The sequence below is a fragment of the Myxine glutinosa genome, chromosome 6, assembly GCF_964187855.1.
Source record: "Myxine glutinosa chromosome 6, kmMyxGlut1.1, whole genome shotgun sequence".
In the NCBI taxonomy this organism is placed as follows: domain Eukaryota; kingdom Metazoa; phylum Chordata; class Myxini; order Myxiniformes; family Myxinidae; genus Myxine; species Myxine glutinosa.
In genome coordinates, this window is record NC_136266.1 from 166,909,756 (window position 1) to 166,934,041 (window position 24,286).

Sequence of the window (24,286 nt, forward strand, 5' to 3'; positions counted from 1 at the left end):
GATTACTGGAATTATAGATAGATATTGTTACGGTTTTTAGAACCTTCACATGTAAATTTAGTAGTAAATTCCCTTATAAATGACCCCTGTGTACATGTCCCCTTAATTGGCTGCTAATTAAAGATTGCACCTTAGTTAGTCCATGTACAACACGTAGGACACTTTAGGATCTCTCTCTAGTTATATCATTATTATGTGTTCCAGGTAAGGCTGTTTCCAATAGTTGACTCTACGTTGCATCAATCAACTAAGATAGGTCCCCTTTCAATATCCCAAATCGTCTCCTCAAAGTGCCAGCAACAGTAAGGCGGCGTTCGTCGCCGTTGCATTGGGCTGTTTTCGTGGGCATCACACCGCCTCTGCTCGCCCAACAGCGTTCGCTGCCTGGCGCCAAACTCCATTACGTACGAGGCCAAGAAGGGGGGAGGAGCCGCCAGAGCATGGGCGTGGCACCACCTCATCATCAAAGGTTGAGTCAGAGAGCCCTTAACCAACCAGGGCTCATTGGGCATGGCTTGAAAGGGCGTGGCAAGAAACGTCTGGTGAGTTTGAGAGGGTTCCAAGGGCGTGGTAATAAAACCCTTGGCGCAAGGCCCCCACCAGAGACGCGTGAGGAGGTTCAAGACAGTCGGGTAAGAGGCAGATGAGGGAGGGAGCACGACCCGAGAAGTTGAGAGAGGAGGGAGAGAGGATCGACCATTCATTTTCTTGGCGCGAACATCCTGCGGCGAGTGAGAGTCGGCACGCTCGTGGGCGATACCAACCAGCACTGACGACCGGGTTTTCGCCACTGAACCAAGGGTGAGGGCGTGCACGCGGGGCACCGACGTCGTGCCGCGATCCCCGGACCTCCCTGCCGCCAGCTCTGTGGACCGTCTGCCCTTCTCATCCCTCCAGCCATTCCTGCCTGCAATTCCCTATTCATGTGAGTCTGTCTGTATTGTCCTGTGGGTTTAAGTAAGACTGTTTAAGGATTTGCGCTGTGTCTTCTTCTTCTTCTGGAAATTGCTTTCGTTCCCTTCTTCTTTGGTTTTGGTTTTTGTGTAAATAATTAATAAATCCCTGTTCCTTCTTATTCTTTGGTTTCTTTCTCGTCCGATCGCTTTAGTGATTTCCCGATTGAGTACCTGTGGCGCGATTTCGGCAGAACCGCTTATAATCGGGTTTAGTCTTCTGTTAACGGCCCGCGTCGCAGCTCGCTTCGCTCGGCGCAATCCATCTATTACGCTGCGGCTCGGGCGGGAGTATTTCCTCGCATACCGGAAGGCGCTGGTACTTAGGTCATAGGAAGGATTGGCCTACTACCCTATTCAGCGCTGACCGGGCATGACGTCATACCCCCAGGACCGGTCGGACGGCCAGCTTAACAGGACAAGGGGATTAACCCCCCCTTGCTAACAGGAGTGCCGTCCCCCGGATCCGTAACAATATATATATACATATATATTGTTACGGGTGACAGGGATGAGGACCAGATTCCCAAACGTCACTCCCGACTAAGTGTGTTACGGGGTGACTAATGTCGGCAACCCTAGGTCCTATCCCCAGCCCGCCGGGCCAAGGCCCACAAGCTGACCAAGCGCGATTTTGGAAGCTTGAACTTTTGGTTTAATGCAAGGAGTAGAGGCTCTAGAGTTTAGACTGCCACACTGGCGGCTCAGGGGAGCTTGCAACCTGATCCGAAAAATGTCAATCAAACAAAATGAAATACAATCAATTTACTTCAAATAATGCAAAACAATACAATAAGCAAATCATACAAGTATGACGACGGACTTAATTAATTAATAATGAGACTGAATTAACACAGGCAACATACAACCGATACAAAAGGCCGACACAACATCACACACACGGACCCTCGATCTAACCCAGGAAAAGGGAAGGGAAGAAAATTTAAAAAACAATATTCGCAAGGAATTGAAATAAAACGGGATACGAGGATGGGAATTGAATGGAGTTCAGGCCTGTTTGAAGAGCAACTTCATCGTCGCTCGTGAGAGCGGGGCTTGGTGGGAACAAAGGTTCATCGACGCTCGTCAGAGCGGGGCTTGGCAAGAACAAACATGAATGGACCAGTCATCACGCTCTGCAATCCTTTCTCCTTTGATCCTTTTCCTTTCGTGAACCTCATTCATGCAACACAGCAAATCTCTCAGCTCAGGAAGATCATCGAGGTCGACTCCGTCATATAGCGCACGTCGAGCCCGTTCACAGCATGAAGCATATAGCGTTTTTCCACAGAGACCCAAGAAGCGCCTTTTTCCACAGAATACGCTCTTTTCCTTTTTGTCCACCTGCTTCATGCACACTGAATCCATCAGAAGGTTCGTAGAGATCGAGTCCCTCACACCAACATGCTCAATTAAGTCGGTCATGCCACGAGCAAGGATCCTTTTTTACCGCACCCCCGAGACGCTCTTCTTCTTCTTCCTACTCTTTTCCCGCACTTTCTTGCTTGAAAGAAAAAGGGTTGAATACTTTCCAAAGCTACCCCTGGCTACCCTATTCATATATATATATATATTTTATTTTATTTTATTTTTATTTTTTTACTATTATTATTTCTTATTTTTTGTGTACATGAGTGAGTGAGTGGGTGGGTGAGGGTGTGTGTTTTTGCATGAATTAATTTTTGCATGAGTGTGTGTTTTTGTATGTTGAGTGGTGTATGTTGTATGGGTAGGTGGTTGGTTGGTTGGTGTTGTGTATGTGTGTGTATGGGTGTGTATGTGTGTATGAATGATCTGGTGTGTTTTGTTGGTGAGTGGTGAAGGGTATAAAGGTGGGTGTTTGAGTGTTCCACCATGTTTGTTTGGTGCTGTGGATTCTGGATGCAGAGGTGTTGTTGTTGTTGTAGTCTGCGTTCGCACTGGCTGGGGGTGGGGGTATGTACGCATCCAGGTGTAGTTGCTGCATGTGGATGTGTATGTGGCCCTGCTGGCCAACCTTAGCTGACCATATCGAGGTTGAAGGGCCGAAACGGGATGATGCTGAGGACCTCGACTGAGGACCCGGTCAGTGCGGCACACTTGTGACCAGGTGTGTTTTGAACTTATGTTTGTGCTGGTGCTACCAGTGACTCCCAGGAAAGACTGGGTGGCGACCAGGAATAGGCTGGTGACGCTGGAGAGACAGCATCGGGGGCAGGTGGCCTTGTAAGCCATTTTGCCAAGCTGCATGGTTTGGATTGTGTGGCACCCATAATTTACAGTGTTGGTTAAAAATAGAGAACACCCCAAGGGCTCTCCGAGAGGTGGGGCGGAAGATGGGCCTAGCCCTAAACGGACAGATAAAACGGATAAAGACCCCTATACTGATGTTGACAAACGAGAACGGATTGTGGATGCAAGCCTGGTAAGGTGTCAGTGTGGACGTGAGTTCGGATCCATCAGAGGGTTGAGGATCCATCAGGCCAGGAAAGGGTGTGGGAGTGATCGTGTGGGAGATGTATGTCTATGGGGTGATGGTGTGCATGTGGAGGCAGGGCAGGTTCGAGAGAAGTGTGGGTGTGGACGTGAGTTTGAGTCGGTGAGAGGATTGCATGTCCATCAGAGCCGAATGGGGTGTGTGCGTTAGGTGGGTGAGGAGGAGGTACAGCAACGCAGTGCCTTTGAAAAGGGGACACGTAAGACGGCCGGGAGAAACAGCCAGGTAGCAAGCCAGTGTTGTATGTCCTGGGGTTGTACTCAGCAGGGAAAGGATGTGAGGAGGAGAGTGAAATGGCCAGGTATGGGCGAAAGGGAAGTATGGGAGAGAATGGAATAAATGATGTGTGGGGCGCTTCATAGGTTGAAAGGAAGGGTGGAAGATAGATTGAGAAAGATGAATGAGATTGTGTTTGAGTATGCATGTGTCACGTTTGGAGTGAAAGAGTGTGTAGAGAGGGGTGAGAAGGAGGCATGTTTGAGCAGGAGGCAGAGGGAGATCCATGAGTTGAGGAGTTAGAATGGAAGATGGAAGAGGGCAGTGGAAGGGGAGAGGAATGGGCTTGAGGTGTTGACGAAGCAGGTGAGGATGAGGTTGGTGAAGTTGAAGAAAGTGGAAAGGATGAAGAGGCGAAGAAAGGAGAGGCAGAGGAAGAGAAAGAGGTTCTTTGAGAAGCCTTTTCAGTTTATGAAGGATCTGTTGGAGCCGTCTCGTGGTGGTGTACTGAAGGTACCAAAGGAAGAGTTGGAAGGTCACCTGTGTGTCACGTATGCAAACACAAGGAGGAACGAAATTGGTGGAGGACATCGAAGGATTGGTGAGACCGACAGAGCCAGGTGTTCCATTTGATTTGTCAGAGCCAAAGATGTCTGAGATTGAGGCAGTTTTGAGGAAGGCACGGGCGGCATCGGCTCCAGGACCAAGTGGAGTGCCATACAAGGTGTTTAAGAGTTGTGAAGGCATCAGGCAGTATCTGTGGAAGGCTCTGAAGGTGGTATGGAGGCAAGGAGTGGTGCCCAGTCAATGGACTAGGGCGGAAGGAGTCTATATTCCAAAGCAGGAGGAGGCTGTGACACTGGAGCAGTTTAGACCCATATCATTGCTCGATGTAGATGGGAAGATATAGATGAGTGTCTTTGTGGCACAGCTCTCAGGCTTCATCAGAGGGAATGGTTTTGTGGATGGTTCTGTGCAAAAGGCAGGAATAACAGGATCACCAGGATGCATTGAACACTCGGCAATGGTCTGGCAAGTGTTACAGGAGGCAAAGAGGCAAAGGAAGGATGTGGCGGTGGTATGGCTGGATTTGGAGAATGCATATGGGTCAGTGCCGCATGCCTTGATCAGGTATGCCATGGATTTCTTTTGGGTGCCACGGAGATTTAGGGATTTTTTTTGATGGCATATTATGATCAGTTTTGGATGCGGTTTGCGACACAGTCCTATGTAACAGAGTGGCAGAAGTTGGAAGTGGGGATCCCGATGGGATGTACCATCTCCCCTATTTTGTTTGTGCTGGTTATGGAGTTGTTGATACGTGCGGTGAGTGGATATGGGAAAGAAGTCGAGCTAGCCCCTGATCAGAGGTTACCAGCAATGTTTGCTTTCATGGATGACCTGACAGTTGTCCAACAGTCCGCTGATGGAGCAGTAGAGGTACTGGGATGACTGGAAAGGTTGATGCGGTGGGCAAGAATGGGATTTAAAGCAAGAAAGTCGAGGAGTGTGGTAGTGAGATGAGGAGTGGTGGAGAACATGCACACGTTTGAGCTGGGAGGGGAGGTGGTTCCATCATTGGTAGAGGCCCCTGTGAAGAGTTTGAGAAGATGGCATACAGTGGAGTTGAATGATGTGGGAAGAGTGGAAGAGGTCAGAAACAAGCTTTTGAGAGGTTTGAAGAGAATTGATGGATGTGGTTTGCCAGGTAAGTTGAAGGTATGGTGTTTGAAGTTTGGATTGATGCCACGAGTATTGTGGCCATTGATGATGTATGATATTGCAATTGGGCATGTAGAGAGGATGGAGGTTGTGGTGAGCGGGTTTGTGAGGAGGTGGTTGGGAGTGCCACGCTGTTTGACGAACATTGCCTTTTATGGTCAGGGTGGAAAACTCCAGTTTCCCTTGACATCATTAACCGAGGAGTTTAAGGTGGTGAGGGTGCGGGAGTTCATGATGTTGCGGGATTCAAGTGATGCAGTGGTAAAGAATGCTCTCCCAGAGAAGAAGGGAAGTCGGAAGTGGAATGCAAGAGCAGAGGTGGACGAGATGGAGGAGCGGTTGCAACAGGAGGAGGTCATGGGGATGGTACAGCATGGGAAGCATGGCTTGGGGTGGATGGAGCATGAGCGATGGGGAAAGGCATGTGTGAAAGAGAGGAGGAAGATGGTTGAGAGGGAGGTGAGAAGAAAGGAAGAGGAGGGGAGATATGTGAAAGCAGTCGGTCAGGCACAGCAAGGTGCTTGGACTAAGTGGGAAGGTGTGCGGGTGAGGATATTGAAGTGGCAAGAGACTTGGAGGATGGAGCCAATATTGTTGAATTTCCTGTTGCGGGCAACGTATGATATGCTTCCATCACCAGTAAACTTGAGATTGTGGGGGTTGTTGCAGGAGGAGAGATGTTATTTGTGTGGAGGTGTGGGAACAGTGCAGCATGCACTGAGTGCATGTTCAGTAGCATTGGCAGAAGGACAATACAGGTGGCGACATGATCAGGTGCTGGCGGTGGTGGTGCAGATGGTGCAACAAGAGGTGCTGAGGTCGAGAGAAAGAAGAGTGGAGAAGGAGACTGATGGGGGAGAGGTGTGGTTTGTCAAAGAGGGCCAAGTGGAAAGAGGTGGAAAGAGGAGGAGGTGGAAAGCAAGAGGGCTGGCAGATGCTTGTGATTGGCAGGTGGTGGCAGACCTAAAGCCACAATTGGTATTCCCAGAGATCTGTGTGACAAGGTTGCGGCCTGACATTGTCATTTGGTCAGGTGCAACAAGACAGGTCATCTTAGGGGAATTGTCGGTACCTTGGGAAGAGAACATGGAGGAGGTGCACGAGAGGAAGAGAGGAAAGTACAGTGAGCTGGAGGCAGAGTGCCGGGAGAAGGGTTGGCGAGCTTCGTGTCAGCCATTTGAGGTGGGGTGTAGAGGGTATATTGGCAATTCCTTTTCTGCATTTCTTGCTCGGCTGGGAGTGTGTGGGACAGAAAGAAGGAGGATGTGTGACAAGGTGGCCCAGGTTGCCTTGAAAGGCTCATTTTGGATATGGAGGAAGTTTATGGAGGCACGTCGAACGGTGCAGGCTGGTTGTGGGTTTTTTTTTTGGTTTTTTTACTATTATTATTTCTTATTTTTTGTGTACATGAGTGAGTGGGTGAGGGTGTGTGTTTTTACATGAATTAATTTTTGCATGAGTGTGTGTTTTTGTATGTTGAGTGGTGTATGTTGTAAGGGTAGGTGGTTGGTTGGTTGGTGTTGTGTATGTGTGTGTATGGGTGTGCATGTGTGTGTATGAATGATCTGGTGTGTTTTGTTGGTGAGTGGTGAAGGGTATAAAGGTGGGTGTTTGAGTGTTCCACCATGTTTGTTTGGTGCTGTGGATTCTGGATGCAGAGGTGTTGTTGTTGTTGTAGTCTGCGTTCGCAGTGGCTGGGGGTGGGGGTATGTACGCATCCAGGTGTAGTTGCTGCATATGGATGTGTATGTGCCCCTGCTGGCCCACCTTAGCTGACCGTATCGAGGTTGAAGGGCCGAAACGGGATGATGCTGAGGACCTCGACTGAGGACCCAGTCAGTGCGGCACACTTGTGACCAGGTGTGTTTTGAACTTATATATATATGAAAAGACACCCCCTGGCTTTAATGGTGAGCATCAGCCACAGATTACATCTCACACGATAAAAACACACAATCCGGAAAGAACGAACAGCCTGTCTGCCACCCCGACCATCGTTCCTGCCAATGCAAAACAAAACAAGCAGGTGCGATGCGATAGAATACTGTATATGGTTTATGCCTGCAGCCACCTTCCATTATCAGAATGACAATGACAGCTCTCAAGAGTTCCACCAACCTGTTAAAGTTCAACAGAGATTGCCAACGCTGAGATTTGAAATTCTTGATGTTCTGTGCTTCATCCAAGATGAGATACCTCCATTTTTTCCGACGAAATGCCTGGTGATCTTGCAGGACCAACTTGTAGGAAGTTATGCATACGTGGAAGGCATTGGGACGTGTCCAGCCCTGTAGCAGATATTGACATTTCTAGAACCAGCACCTTTCAGCTTAGATCATACAAAAATTAAAAATATTGCAAAAACGTTGGCAAAGCAATATGGTGTGAGGCCACATTGTAAACTTTTGAGATATATTAGATTATTGTTTTTCAAAGTAAAATTTTGTGTTCCATTTGTAACCTCATTCTGAGCCTCTATGTTTCAAAATACCACATCCAAAATATGTGAAAGACCCAAGTTATTTTTAGCAGGGGTAATCAAAATTTGAAAAAAAAAATTCACGCTTTCCACAGACCCAACCTGTCGTTTTTGTTTTCGCTCTTTTGGGACGCCATAATAGGTGAGGATCTTGAAGGCAGGAGACCAACGTTTGAACTCCATCTCCCAGTTCAACATCACGCTGGTTGGAACCACGATCAAATGTGGGCCCCAAACTCCTGCAGTCAGGAACAAAGATGAAAGATTAAATTTAATTTCAGCAATTTGTGCTTTTCACTTTGGTAATAAAAATACATCTTATGTTGAACATTGTACAAATGTTTCTAGAAAGCTTTAGTTTTTGTGCATCTCAAAATCATATCAATATCAGACAAGGAATCACACACAAGGAACTTCAGTGCGGGAGGAGGCCATAAAGCCCAACAAGCCTGTCCAACCCCTTTATCTCCACTGCAGCTAGGTACAGACCAAATTCCAATTTAAATCAATCCACTGTCTCTGGCAGGCAGAAATTGCAGAGGGGGCGCGTAAAGGTGGCGGTGAAGAGAGGAGGCCACATGCAGGTGGTGGTGCAGAGGGAGCACATACAAGCAGCGGTGCAGAGGGAACACACACAGGCAGCGGTGCAGAGGGAGCGCACGCAGGTAGCGGTGCAGAGGGAGCGCACGCAGGTAGCGGTGCAGAGGGAGCGCACGCAGGTAGCGGTGCAGAGGGAGCGCACACAGGTAGCGGTGCAGAGGCCGACTGGTCAAATCCAGCAATTACAATTACAGTTCACTGGACAGCAGTGCATAATGAAAACAAACATTTTATTTCCTTCAAAAAGTGGGACACCAAGACTAAAAACACTTAATGCCTCGCTCCGGGAACCATAAAATTTTTTTAATTAAATAACGAAGAAAAAAAGTAGTGAAAATATTTAAATAATCGAAATATTAAATAAATGGAAAAAATAAATAAATAATTGAAAAACGAAAAATTAAATAAATGGAAAAAATAAAGAAATAATTGAAAACCGAAAAATGAAATAATTAAAAATGAATGATGGAAAAAATATTCTTTGAAAAGCGGGATTAGCAATACTAGCAACGGTACCCGCCCTATGGGCGGGGCTTCAATTGGGAGGCCCAAATGAAAAGGCACAATATCAGAAATGGAAGGCTTTTTATTTGAATTTTAAACGATTTGTATAAACATCCGTTAAATCATATCACACACAAATCATCAAAATCTAAACAGTATTTGTAGAATTTCAATAAAAGCCACATCACTGTTCATATCGGTAAATATTATTCCATCGTGTTTGGGAAAACTGGAAAAATTGGAAAAACAATATAGCCTATTTTACTCCAGGAGGTCCCAGGATTACCCACCAAAAATATCGTTGCGATCAGTTCAGCCGTTTTTGCGGTATCTGGGAATGGACAAACGGATATTTGGTGAATTATAGTAAGATGACCCAAATTAACTCAAAAGTAACCGATTTGTTTTTTGTTGCATGTCCTTTTTTATAATACATTTATCTGCCATATAAAACACGATCCGTTTTTGTGTTGTACAGATGTCTGTCTCCCTTCATAAGGGTAGGTTTTAAAGGCCAATCTTTTAACACGAATGTGTGTTCACAACGATCTATTTTTGAGGACAAAACAAACTCAAAAAACATTTTCCATGAAAGTGTAAATATGTCTCTTCTATTGGAATTGCAGACAGTGGCTTGGAAACCGAGCTTCAAGGAACTGCAATGCGCACAGAGTACAACAAGTGTTCATTTACATCCGTAGGATGTCTAATAAATAAAGAAGCTAAAAGCACACCTGACACGAGGCCGAGGCTTCAGACTTGAGCACGCTCACGAGGCTGCACCGTCTAATATACTGTTCCAACTCGTCATATTTGACGGGCGTTTCACTAGTAATGTACATATATATGTCATCATATAATTATTATTTGAGACAGCAACTGCACAGCATGAGATTGTCTTTCTTTATAACATCAGCCATTTCTTATTCGTTTCCTCATTCCTCTTAATGATCTGCAATGAGATCTTGCATTTGTAAAATAAATGACAAAGGTAAATTACGATACAACTCCAAACAGACCTCTATCGCAAGCAAGGTGAGCAAGTAGAGCAATTGTCTGTATAGTCTTTCCCAGACCCATCTCGTCGGCCAAGATTCCATTGAGCATTTTGTCATGCATTGTGACGAGCCAGTCAAGGCCAATGTGCTGGTATTCACGAAGTTCTCCCCGCAGCAAAGAAGGAACTGGGGTCTTCACCTGCTCCGCAAAGCAGCAAAAATGAATACATAATAAATACAATCATGTACGAAGCTCAATTATAATGAACTAGCAATGGTACCCGCCCTATGGGCGGGGCTTCAATTGGGAAGCCCAAATGAAAAGGAAAAATATCAGAAATTGAAGGCTTTTTTTATTTTAAACGATTCATATAAACATCCGTTGAATCATATCACATGCAAATCATCAAAATATAAACAGTACATGGCGCCAATTTTGAAAAAAGATTGAATTCTGCAAAACAGAAGCGGCCGCTACACGTCTTTCTCAGTCGCACGTTTATGTGTGAAGAGTGTGCGCCGAATCTGTAACACGGAAGCGGCCGCTACACCTGTTTCTCAGTCGCTTTGCACACGCTGCCATGTTACTTCGGAGCCGCACGTTTATATAGGAAGAGTTCGTCAGGAGTCAATCTACTCTCTCCTGCTACGTAGAATAAACAGTATTTGTAGAATTTCAAGAAAAGCCACATCACTGTTCATATCAGTAAATATTATTCCATCGTGTTTGGAAAAACTGGAAAATTTGGTAAAATTATAGAGCCTATTTTACTCCCAGGGGTCCCAGGAATACCCACCCAAAATATCATTGCGATCGGTTGAGCCGTTTTTGAGGTACCTTCAAACGGACGGACGGACGGACATTTGGTGAATTTTTATCGTAAGATGACGGCACCTTTCAATTTTCCCGACTCATAATGGACAGCACAGGTCACATGACCATCTTTCAATGCCATTGCCTTAATCCTAAAGGGGAATGAATGAACAATGCGTGCACTCTTGGTAAAAAGATCAATACACACGCACACGATCAATACACACGATCTTGGTATGCACACGCATATACAAGCACGCGCACACAAGGACACACAAACAGACGAGACAAACACAGCAACTGAGCTCGGGGAAAGTGCCGTCACTTCCCGGGGCACTCAGGGTACAAGAGACGTCACAACAATTGCGTTGCCTTTTTCCCCGCACTCAGTGGAGCATTTCATGAAGAATTTCCACCTCCACATGGATGCCAACCTATGGGGATTGTCCATGCTCTTAACCTTTTAATTGCCAAATGTCAAGCAAGGAAGGAGCACATACCGTTTTAAAAGTCTTTGGTCGGACTCAGCTGGGGTTTGAACTACTGACTTTCCATATTCAGAGCTGACCCTCAAACAATTACACCACCGAGTCTGGTTGTGCGATTTCCTGTGTATTCTCCTTGCAAATAATATGTGGACCAAAAATACTACCTGCCATCCTTTTTAACGAGAGTCTGGGGAAAAAATACCAGTTGCCTCTTAAATGCTCCACACAAAAGATAAACTTAAAACTTTCGTCCAGCTGAAGAATGGTGCCAAATATGCAGGAGACATCGTTTAATTTACAAATCAGGTGATTAAAAGGAAGAGATAGTGAGTGTGCAAACCTGTGCCGTCGCAAGTGTGTATCCTGTGGGCTGTAGACTCTCTGCAGCTGCAGCAATGTCTGTTATTTCCTTCTTGGGGCCACCTAAGTCGGTGCTGGAAACCTGGACAATCTCCTTGGTTGTGTCTTTTAACGATTCCATGCCAAGAACAACTGCACCTTTGGAATCCTCTTCACCTTTATCAGGACCATTCTCTAACCAATACAATGAGCAGTTGCAGCAATTTTACAATTCAGTTTCAAAATCAAGAGCGAAAAAAAAACCTTCAAAAAACCCAACTAATAAGAACACCGTTTTCAAAAACACGTGCTTCCTCTCTCAACATCAACACAACTTGATCTCAGCTGTCCTCCACACCCCCCCCCCCCCCACCCCCAACCACCCCTACCCAAAAATGGACACAAAGAACAATGCACCACAATACCAAACAATGCAAGTTTGCCTCCATTCCAACCTGAAATGCTCATCGAGTCAACTTCCTTTTGTTCATCTTGGTCTTCATTATCCTCATCCTCCTCCTCTTCCTCCTCTTCCTCTGTAATGAAGCTATCACTATCTTCTCCTTCATGATACTCAGCAGTCTCCTCGGGGTGGTCCATAAATGCACCTTTGTATTTTTCCAACAACTCCTCCAAGCGTAATTCTCCTGCACACATTGCAAGGAGATGCCCAGTTAAGTAATTCTTCCAATTTCCTGTTGGTCAAAAGATTTATCAGCTGAAATTCCAAATTATTTATGCACAGTGTTAAGAAATTATAAAGCTGAAGTGGCTTCTACAGTTACCACAATGAACAAGCTAATATCCTCATCAGCATAATACTGACAAAAAGCAGCTAAAATATCAAATAGCCCCATTACATGGGGGAACTGGTGGCTATTTCCCCCACGGTTTCTGAGAAGATTTTAAAATAAATTACCTGATTTTGAGGCAACCCCCTCCCTCCTTCCCCCACCCCCCTTTTAAGGCTTCTTTTCAGGGTTGATCCGAATGTGGAGCACAACCTCATGCGACCTCAATGTTCTGATGTATTGTACTAAATTTGGTCCATATCGGTCATGTAGTTTGTGAGGAAAAGTAGAGTCTGATAGCCTCATTTCCAGGGGGGATACGGCCATTGGAAGCACAACTTAAGGCTTGGGCATGGTCTCAATGCCCCGTCGTGAGTTTGGTCTGGATCTGTGTAGCGGTTTCTGAGAAGAAGATTTTTTAAATGAAATACCATTATTTGGAGCAAAACCCCAGTTTCCCCCTTTTATAGGGGGTGCATCAAATGGAGAGCACAACCCCACAAGACTTTGCTGTCTTGATGCATCGCACCAAATCTGGTCCATATAGATGGGGCAGTTTGTGAGAAGATGTTTCAGTCAAATGTTAACATACAAACGGATGGACACTGAGACCCAATCTTTTTTTATTTTATTTTATGTATACAAGATCGAGGCTCGTGAAAGAGCTAACATTAATCACACAGAAAGACAAACCGACACATAAAAACATATAACATGGGGAGCGGTAGACAAGATGGGGAGAGAGGGGGAAGGACACAAACACAACATTTGAGAGCAGGGACATCGAGAGATCTGTGGGAGGAAGAGGGCTTTGGGAGGGGGCATGGGAAGGGGGGGGGGAGGTGGGAGAGGTATAAAACATATGGACACTGCCAGGACTTCCAGGAAAGAAGTTGGAATTTGAAACAAAGTGGATCTGGGGTGAATTAGCGGGGGTAGAAAAGATCAAGGTTTTGGATGGGGGAAGATAAGAAATGGTGGTGAACAGCTGTTTTAAAGACCTGGAGGGAGGAGTGGGATTGAAGAGAGTGTGGGAGTTTGTTCCAGAGGCGGGAGAAAAGAGGAATGAAACAGTGAAGGTGAGAAGAGAGCTGAGATTTCGGAAGTTTAACCATCAGAGGGTTGCTGGCAGATCTTGTGCGACCTGTGGGAATATTTGGGGGACAAAGCACAGAGAGAGATGGGGGAGCAAGGCCAGGGAGGAGTCGGTAGAAGACAGAAAGACCACCTACCTGCCTGCGGTGAGTGAGTAAAAGGCCCTCGGAGATATCTTCATCACGGGAGATTCCAATCATTCTGAAAGCTTTGGTTTCAACAGCGCGAAGCCGAGCTAGGTGTGAGGCAGGAGCACCAGCCCATAGGGGAGAACAGTATTCCATTGAGCTGCGGATGAAAGCCTTGTATGTGGTGAGGAGCTCAGGTGTACCAAGGAAGGACTTCGCACGACGGAGGATGCCCAGTCGGCGACTGGCTTTGGAGGCAGCTTGGAAATGTGGTTTTCCCAAGAAAGATCATGGCAGAAAGTGAGACCCAAAAGCTTGAGCGACAGAACTTCTTCGAGAGGATTGTTGAGAAGATGGGAGGGTTGTCCAGTCGGTCTTTTCGGAGAGACATAGTATGAGTGTGAGATTTGTCAGGATTGAAAGACATGTTCCACTTGTTTGACCAGTCTGTGATTTTGTCCAGGTCTTCAGAGAGTGAGGAGGCTGCAGACTGCCGATCGGAGGGAAGAGGAATGGAGCGGCAGAGAGTGGAGTCATCAGCAAAGAGATAGAGAGGATTTTCCAGAGAGTCGGAGAGATCATTGATAAAGACCAGAAAAAGCACAGGCCCCAGAACACTGCCTTGGGAACTCCAGCCTGAACAGGAAGGGGAGATGAGAGAAATCCATTCAGGGCCACACGTTGACTCTGACCAGAGAGGAAGTCCACAAGCCATGTATGGAGATTTCCATGGATACCATAGGAGGAGAGTTTGGTGAGCAGAGCTGGGTGCCAGACAGTATCAAAGGCACGTGATATGTCAAAGGAGACAGCTCTGATTTCCTGTTTGGCATTGAGGACCTCCATCCATTGTTGAGACAGCAGAAGCAGCATGTCCAGAGTAGAATGACCTGGTCTGAATCCAAATTGATGATCGGAGATCAAGCAATTGGAGAAGAGGAAGGATTTGATATCCGAAGCAATGATGGATTCCATGACTTTGCTGATAATTTGGAGCAGGCTGATTGGTCTGTTGTTGCAAGGATCTGTTTTTGCACATTTTTTGTGTAAAGCGGTAATGTTTGCTGATTTCCAGGATGCTGGCAGATGACCTTGAGCAAAAGAGAGGGTGAAAAGAACAGAGAGAGAGGGTGAGATAGAGCGGCAGAGCAGGATTTTAGGACCCGAGGGCTGATGCCGTCTGGTCCAGTTGCAGAATCAGAGTTGAGGTTTGACAAAAACTTCTCCACCTTGTCAGGAGAGAAGGACACAGAGTCCAGGAGCAGTTGGGTTCGACTGGGTAAGGTGGGAACACAGAGAGAGATGGGTTTGGGACACAAGATTTTGAGGCAAACACAGAGTTGAGGCATTCGGCTTTGTCACGTGCGGTGTCAACTGTGTAGCCATTTGAGGTAAGGGAGGGGCTGGAGGGGGTACAAACACCAGAAACGGATTTGACCAGACGCCACCAGGATTTGGAGGAAGGAGACAGGTTTGAGAGTTCATTCTTGAATGTGGAGAGATAGTGCTTCCTGGCACTCCTGAGGGTAGACACACACTTGTTCCGAGCTTGGTGGAAGGAATTGAGATTTCCTTCAGTTGGATTTGCCTTCCAAGAGGCAAAGGCAAGTTGCTTCAGGGCAACTGCCTCACCACAAGATTCAGTGTACCATGGACGGGAGGAAGGGTAAGACAACTGAAGACGAGATGGGATAAATCTGTGCATGAGAGAGAGCAGTTTGCTTTGGAAGAATTCCCAGAAAGAACTGATGTCAGAGGCAGTGGAGACGGGAGACCAGTCCAGATGATTGATGGCTGCTTGAAGACCGTGCCAGTCGGCCTGAGTGAAATGCCAGACTCGACGACGCTGAGGAGGCTCTCTGAGAATGGCCAGAGAGATGTCCACTTTAACAAGCACATGATCAGAAGAACGGATTGGAGCAGAAGAGCAGCAGACATTAGCAGGGAAGTTTGTCATAACCAAGTCTAGAAGAGCAGATACTCCATTGGCTGAGATCCGGGTCAGGAAATTGACAGATTGTGTCAGTCCCAGTGAGTCACAGAAGTCCTTTGCTGAGGTGCCATGACTGGTGAGAGAGGAACCCACACCCAGCCAGCTGGCATGATGGCAGTTGACGTCACCACATATGAGGAAGAGAGAGTTGGGATGAGTGGATAGAAGTTGGTCTGTTGTCAGACAGTGAAATGTAAATGGAGTCATCACTGTTTGGAGGACGGTACAGAACACATATGAACAAAAGGTGGGAGCGGAGAGGAAGCGGTAGCCAGAGGTACTCCTGGGGGTGAGGTGGAGAGAGGGCAGTGCAAGGAGAGTGAGGAAGAGTTTTTGATAAGGATAAGAGGACGGGGCTCCACCACCAGGACGGGGCTCAGGTCTATCATACCGGAGGAGGGAGTAACCAGGAAGAGATATTAAGGAATCAGAGACAAACCGCTCTGCAGGGAAAAATGGCCTCTGAAGGTGGTTCTTCTTTTTCTTCAGAGACATCTTGAAGGAGGAAAGTTTCTGTTAAGCAGATCAAGTCTGGATTGTCAAAAGCAATCTGTATGGAGAGATCGGTCAGGTTTGAGCGAAGGCCCCAGATGTTTGAGGTCTATACCGTTAATAAAGAGAGAGGGGGAGCATCGGGTACAGGACAGGGGAGGGGAGGGGTAGGGTAAGGTGAAGGATGAGAGGGGGAGGTAGGGAGAGCAGTTGATGGTGTGTCAGAGATTACAGAAGAGTTACAAGAAAGGGAAAGATGAGGAGGACGAAAGGTTTGATGGTGAAGGGGTGAGGCACAGTGAGGGGTTGTTTGAGGGGGGGGCAGAGGAAAGTAGAAAGTTGGGGGAGGTGGAGGTATGAGATCGAAGGGAGACGAAGTGGGGAGGAGGCAGCTTTGAGGAGGAGGAGGGAGGAGGGAGAATTGGAGAGGAATGGTATGGGGGGAGATTTGAATGGGAGGGGTTGGGGGGGGATTTTGAAGGGGAGGAGTGAGGGGGGAGTTTAGGAGGGGAGGGGCAAGGGGGGGAGTTTAGGAGTGTAGGGGCAAGGGGGGATTTGGAGGGGAGAAGCAAGAGGGGAGTTTAGAAAGTGGATGATTAATGAAAGACGAACATTGATAACAAATTGGGTTTATTGTGATTTTCAAGTTAGCAATCCGATTAAGAACGATGGAGGAGGGATGGAATGAATGTGAATTTAGAACATGTAGTGAGGGAGACGTATAAGACATTGAATTTATTTTTTTTGAAGTGGAATGAGTTGGAGAGGAAATTGAAAAAAGCCTTTTAAATAGGAAGAAAAACAGCGTGTTGTAATATACCACTGAATAAAACACTGAAGGGGAAAGTATAAACATATTTAAATAATATTTAAACAGAACCGTGAACAATCTTATATTCACAAAATACCAACGGGGAGAGGGCCGAGAGGGACAACCACGAGTCACGTGAACAGAGCAAAAGGTGGATGGCAAGGAGATAATGGGGGCGGGGCGAACAGCACACCTGGACAGAAATACACTATGAGACAACAGCACACGTGGAGAAAGGAATATAAATGTTTTTGGGTTTTTTTGTTGTTGTTTGGTTTTTTTTGTGGGGGAGGGGGGGTGGGGATTTAAAACGTTAGACAAAGAGTATTATGTTCGGGGTAGAAGGGAAAAATCTAAGAGCCAAGCAAAACACGAAGTAGGGAACTTAAGTTAACAAACACTGACGGGGGTACAAGGCCGCACACGCGGAGCAAACAGAACACGATTAATTAATTACGAGTTACAGGAAATTCAAACCAAACTTAATTATAAACGAACAATAACGCATCGACGATAAAATAACGAGTTGAAATTTGACAAACACACAAATGGAAAAATAACTTCACTTTGGATGCCCGGAGAGAACCAAGCCTCAAGGTCAGAAGCTTCAACAACTCGGCCGCGCGGCACGAAATACTCGACTATTTTATGCAGGTATGAAAGATTAACACCGAGAATCTTCCGAGGGACACACTATGGGTACACACACTTAAGATAAATACAGTTTCGACAAAAATACAATTGTGAACAATTACTTAACTTCGAGCGTGCGTGAAGATCGTGGAACAGCCAACAGAACAGCGTTTCATAAAATGTATCGATATATGAAGATATTTCGGAGAAATGAACTAATAATAATAATAATAATAATACATTTATTTTATATAGCGCTTTTCAAGAAGCCCAAAGGCGCTTTGACAGAGTACAAAAAACAAGTGCAAAAAGACAAAAATCAATAGCTAAATAATCAAAGCAAAAGGAAGGAGGAGGAGAAGAGATAGTTAGGGGTTAAATGCTGTGGGTTAAATGTTGAATGCAGTGTTGAACAGGTGGGTCTTGAGTGATGTTTTGAATGTGGTGAGTGAGGAGGAGTCTCTGATGGTGTGAGGTAGTGAGTTCCAGAGGGTGGGAGCAGCGATGGAGAAGGCCCTGTCCCCCCAGGATCTGAATTTGGTCCGCATGGGGGGGAGGGGGGGGGGGTCAGGAGGTTGGTACCAGCAGAGCGGAGGTTGCGGGTGAGAGTGTGTCTGGAGAGGAGGTCAGTCAGGTAGGATGGGGCCAGGTTATGGACGGCTTTGTAGGTCAAGAGGAGGATTTTGTACTGGATTCTCTGGGGGATGGGGAGCCAGTGAAGCTTGTAAAGGACGGGGGTGATGTGGTCACGGGTCCGGGAATGGGTGAGTAGACTGGCAGCGGAGTTCTGAATGTATTGGAGTTTATTGGTGATTATTGAGGGTGAACCAAAGAGGAGGCTGTTGCAGTAGTCCAGACGGGAGGTGATGAAGGCGTGGATGAGGGTTTCTGCAGCCGTGGAGGAGAGGGATGGACGGAGACGGGCGATGTTTTTCAGGTGAAAGAAGGCTGTCTTTGTGATATGTTTTGTGTATTTGTCGAAGGAGAGGGTTTGGTCAAAGATGATGCCAAGATTCCGGATGTGAGGGGAGGTGGATACTGGGAAACCGTCGATGTTGAGGGCAAAGTTATGGGTGGATTTGGTGAGCGTTTTTGGGCCAATGATGATTATTTCAGATTTATCATAGTTAAGTTTGAGGAAGTTGATTTGAAGCCAGGATTTTATTTCAGTGATGCAGTTTGTCAGGATAGAGTGGGTGGCGGTGGAGATGGACTGGTGGAGATGAAAAGCTGGATGTCATCGGCGAAGCAGTGGAATTGGAGACCATGACGGCGGATTAAGTGACCAAGGGGGGACAGGTACAGGATGAAGAGGAGGGGGCCAAGAACTGAACCTTGGGGGAGGGGAGCAGTGGAACTAAACATAAAATGAAAATGAAGACTCCATGAAGTTGCAGCATCACTTCAACTTCATGCAAAAACAACAGATTCCTCAACCCCACCTCATTAATTACTCCTGCAATACATTATTGCAATAGTGCTGAAAGTTCATCGGCAAAGTTGACTTCTCAAAGCAACAAATATTGTTCACCCAAAAATACATTTCCTTTTCAACTGAGGATCGTCATCCTACCTTTGGTCATATCATCAAGTTCAATTATTTTTCAAAATATTTTAGAAATCTCTTTCCTGGGATAAATTCAGATGAAACTAGAACGGCACTCGGTGGAGCTCATACCTCCGCCAGGCTGAAAAGGTTATGTTTTGTAAATCATTGATAGGCCGAATCTGGATTTGGACATGAAACAAAATCCAATTGGCTTGTTCTGTCACCTAACCAACTCATCCACCAAGGTTTGTCATAATGTGTCTGCAACATTTTGAAATATCATGCTATACATCGCTTTTGGCCCGATATCTTTCAATGGTGAAGAAACAATTTAAAATTTTTAAATCAGATCCCAATCTGGATCCACACCAAAATCTAACCAATTCTGTCACACACTCAACCTGTCCACCAAAGTTCATCTGAATTCGTACATAACTTTTTCAGATATCCTGCTCACACAGAAATGGACAGACAGGGGTGGAAACATAATCTCCATCCACCTTCAGTGGTGCAGGTAATAATTACGGTAATAGTTTCTGGTTTCTAGCAGTGGAATAATCTTTTCTTCTCTTCTCTGAGTTACCTACTTCCAAGTAAAGTAAACCGTTTTCCACATCAATCTCTGTTGCTGTTGATTTCTTGTGCACTTTAACTTATTGATTGTTCTTCATGTCCTGTGCTCATTACAGGGTCTTTTTCATGCCTGTTTAGGTATTTTGATCTCACTTGTCTGCCTCAGCTAGCTGGGTCCATACAACCCCTCCACACTTTCGCTGACCCACCTGTCATGACTGTCATTAACCTTCATAAGCACACACCTTCTTCCCTTTGCAGGTTGTGCTTTCTCCTGTCTCACTCACTCTGTTTTTCCACTTCTTTTTGTTCAATGTATTCTTCCTTCCTCTCCTTGCTGTGTTTGAGCTTGTATCCAGGTTGTTCAGCACGTGTCATCTACCCCTCCCGTTGATATCATTCTTCCTCATTCCCATTCTTCCTCCAAGGGTCCCTCTGTTGTGTCTCCCTACCCTGCTATTGGTGTGTTATCCCCAATTCCTCCCCTTTTTCCACTACATTCTCCTTGTTCTGTCATATTCTGTTATCTTCTAGTTCTTCCACAAGCCTAAACTTTGTGAACAAAAACACCACAAAAGAGAATATTTAAATTTATCTTGATAGAGCTATATAGGTTAAAAATATTTTTTCTCCCCAGTAAAAAAAAAAAAAACTTTAACTCATTGTAACTTTGACTATTGGAGGCATGAATACTGCAGAAAAATATGAATATGAATGAATGATCGTTTTAAGGCCATTTTCCCCACTAGAGCGGGGGTTAGCCTTGCGGGCCCCATGACAATCATGGTTCCCTGTTTGAGGCAATGTTTTTATGGCCGGATGCCCTTCCTGACGCCAACCCTTGGTCACGCTCTTACGATGCGCAGGGATACGGTGTACCTATTCCAAACCGGGGTACACACCGGGATCATTCATCCCAGCAAGCTGGTACTCAATTTGCCGACCTCGGAAGGATGACAGGATGAGTCAACCCCCCTGGCGTTAATTCAGCGATCGACCGGGATTCGAACTCAGGATCCTCGGATCCCAAGCCGGCACCCTAACCGCTAAGCCAACACCAGGTTTTACCTACACCAGGTTTCAACACCAACACAACCTAAGGCAATTCAACACCATGAATACTGCAGAATGCATCAAGGAAATTTTACAGATACAGTTTTAAAGTTTACTTCCAAATCAAAAGGGCATAAACACCAAATGAAAGTCATAATGGAGAGAAGAAGAGAAAAATTTACTCTCTACTCCCACCTCTCCTCCCCCTCCCCCTCCCCCCACCAATTTTTTTTAAATTAAAGCAGTAATGTTGAGACTTACCTTCGCGAGCAAGATCTTCTAGTTCCTCCTGGTGATTCACCATTCCCTCCATAGCTTCCTGCTCATCAATGGTTTGCTCCATGTCCTCATCTGCTTGCGTTAAAGATAAGAAAATGTTAGCACAGACAAATCACCAAAAAATAAACATCAGAGGATGTGAAGTGAGAGATGTGCAAATAATATTTTCTTTACATACTGAAATGGTCAATCTCAGTTTAAGATGAAAGACAATACATTTCCATACGTGTCTTTGAACTGATTGGCAAGAGTCTGCATAGTGTGAACAACATGGCATGTATGTTCGCTGCGCAGAAATCAAAGTACATTTGAAGTGCGTGTGGGTTCAATGTATCGTGGGCAATGACCATACATACATCAATCTCAGTTTAACCATTTCAGTTTCCGATTTCCAGCAATTACAGCTTTTGTTCTCTTCTCTGAGTTGTTTGACGAAGTATTTAAACCGTTCGGGAATTGTCTCTGTTGCTTGCTGTGCAGTTTTGTTTGTTGTCGATTGTAGTATGTATAATGTTCTCAATGACGCCTCTCTTGTGTGCCCATTTAGTCATTTTGGTCTTCTGTGTTTGCCTCGGCTAATTGGGCCTTTCCTCCGACTCGCAACTGACTGGCACACCCATTTCTCTTGCTTTCATCCAATCACTTCTGTATTCGCTTCTTCCAACCACACACCAATTCCTTCCTTATGCTTTCTATAAAAAACAACAACAAAAACACCCCTTACCTCTTGATTGCATGGTCTGTCTGATTCCTTCTTGTCCATGTGTTCGACAGGCCTGCATCCTCTCAAACTCAACCTTTCTGATTCAACCTCAAAATCTTTCCCTCATTTCCTTCTTTTTCTCGAAATGATCACAAATAATAACGAGATGGTATTCATAGAATACTTACCTCACCCTGTGCAGTCAACTTGTTGCGAGCCAACTCTTCTGTTGTACACTGCTCCTTTCCTATGCCATCTCCAGGCGCTGCATACCATCATTGCCGGGCACCGAAAGGGGCTCGGCAATGACGCACGCTGAAAGGGAGTAATCAGTTTTAACTCTGGTTGCTTGTTGTATACCGCTCCTTTCCTATGCCATCTCAAGGCGCTGCATAACGTCATTGACGGGCACCGAAGGGGGATCGGCAGTGACGCAAGCTGAAAGGGAGTACTGAGTTTTCACTCTGGTTGTTCGTTTCCTTTCTTGATTTCTTGTTTTCTTGTTTGTTTGTCCGGGCGATATCTCAGCCATCGTTTGAGCTAGGAAGCTGAAATTTGGGCACAATAGGGCACAATAGTGAAACGGTCCAATTTTGCAACTGGACCAGACGGCATCAGCCCACGGGTCCTAAAATCCTGCTCTGCCACTCTATCTCACCCTCTCTCTGTTCTTTTCACCCTCTCTTTTGCTCAAGGTCATCTGCCATCAGCTTGGAAATCAGCAAACATCACCGCTTTACACAAAAAAGTGCAAAAACAGATCCTTGCAACGACAGACAAATCAGCCTTCTCCCAATTATCAGCAAAGTCATGGAATCTATCATTGCTTCGGATATCAAATCTTTCCTCTTCTCCAACGGCTTGATCTCTGATCATCAATTTGGTTTCAGACCAGGTCACTCTACTCTGGACATGCTGCTTCTGCTGTCTCAACAATGGATGGAGGTCCTCAATGCCAAACAGGAAATTAGAGCTGTCTTCCTTGACATATCACGTGCCTTTGATACAGTCTGGCACCCCGCTCTGCTCATCAAACTCTCCTCGTATGGTATCCATGGAAATCTCCACACATGGCTTGTGGACTTCCTCTCTAGTCGTAGTCAACGTGTGGCCCTGAATGGGTTTCTCTCATCTCCCCTTCCTGTTCAGGCTGGAGTTCCCCAAGGCAGTGTTCTGGGCCCTGTGCTTTTTCTGGTCATCATCAATGATCTCTGTGACTCTCTTGAAAATCCTCTCTATCTCTTTGCTGATGACTCCACTCTCTGCCGCTCCATTCCTCATCCCTCAGATCGGCAGTCTGCATCCTCCTCACACTCTGCAGAACTGAACAAATTCACAGACTGGTCAAACAAGTGGAACATGTCTTTCAATCCTGACAAATCTCACACTCTGACTATGACTCTCCGAAAAGACCGACAGGACAACCCCCCCATCTACTTTCCGAACAATCCTCTCCAAGAAGTTCTGTCACTCAGGCTTTTGGGTCTCACTATCTGCCATGATTTTCCTGGGAAAACCACATTTCCAATCTGGCCTCCAAAGCCAGTCGCCGACTGGCCATCCTCCCTCGTGCGAAGTCCTTCCTTGGCACACCCGAGCTCCTCACCACATACAAGGCTTTCATCCGCAGCTCAATGAAATACTATTCTCCCCTCTGGGCTGGTGCTCCTGCCTCACACCTAGCTCGTCTTCACGCCGTTGTAACCAAAGCTTTCAGAATCATTGGAATCTCCCGCGATGAAGCTAACTCCGAGGGCCTTTCACTCACTCACTGCAGGCAGGTAGGTGGTCTTTCTGTCTTCTACCGACTCCTATCTGGCCTTGCTCCCCCAGCTCTCTCTGTGCTCTGTCCCCCAAATATTCCTACAGGTCGCACAAGATCTGCCAGCAATCCTCTTCTGGTGAAATTGCCAAAATCAAGACTCTCTGCTCACCTTCACTCCTTCATTCCTCTTTACTCCAGCCTCTGGAACAAACTCCCTCACTCTCTTCAATCCCACTCCTCCCTCCAGGTCTTTAAAACAGCTGTTCACCACCATCTCTTGTCTTCCCCCATCCAAAACCATGATCTTTTCTACCCCCGTTAAATCACCCCAGATCCACTTTTTTTTGAAATCCTGACTTCTTTCTTTACTGGAAGTTCTCGCAGTGTCCATGTGTTTTATACCTTTCCCACGCCCCCACCCCCACCCCCTCCCCGACTTCCCATGCCTCCTCCACCCCAAGCCCTCTCCCTTCCACGGATCTTCCGTTGTCCCTGTTCTCTGCTGTTGTACTTGTGCGCTTCCCTCTCTCTCCCCATCTTGTCTCCTGCTCCCTTTATTGAATGTTTTGTGTCCGTTTTTTTTTTTGTGATTGATGTTAGCTCTTACACGAGCCTCGATCTTGTATACAAAAAAACAAAAACAAACAAAGAAACGGGTGAAATCATAACCCTCAACCAACCTTTGGTGGTGGAGGTAATACAAAGTTCATTCATTACCACACATTCTGAGCTTATTACCCTGCGTTCGAGAAGCGAAAATCAGGGTTAAGCATTCAGTTACGTACGTACGTGTGGTGTGCCGTGTGCCGTACGTGTCTGCATTTTAAAAATT

The 24,286-nt window shown here is 46.0% G+C and overlaps 1 protein-coding gene across 1 annotated transcript in view; it reads right to left on the reverse strand.

Moving 5' to 3' along the window:
- SRCAP (Snf2 related CREBBP activator protein) overlaps positions 1-24,286 on the reverse strand; it is a 349,731-nt gene that overhangs the window by 159,133 nt on the left and 166,312 nt on the right. The window contains exons 13-18 of the mRNA XM_068118884.2: positions 20,969-21,058; positions 12,045-12,236; positions 11,591-11,784; positions 9,970-10,147; positions 7,949-8,085; positions 7,486-7,655 (exon numbers count right to left, since the gene is read on the reverse strand). Coding sequence (XP_067974985.2) covers positions 7,486-7,655; positions 7,949-8,085; positions 9,970-10,147; positions 11,591-11,784; positions 12,045-12,236; positions 20,969-21,058 — 961 coding nt within the window. The remainder of the gene's footprint in view (positions 1-7,485; positions 7,656-7,948; positions 8,086-9,969; positions 10,148-11,590; positions 11,785-12,044; positions 12,237-20,968; positions 21,059-24,286) is intronic.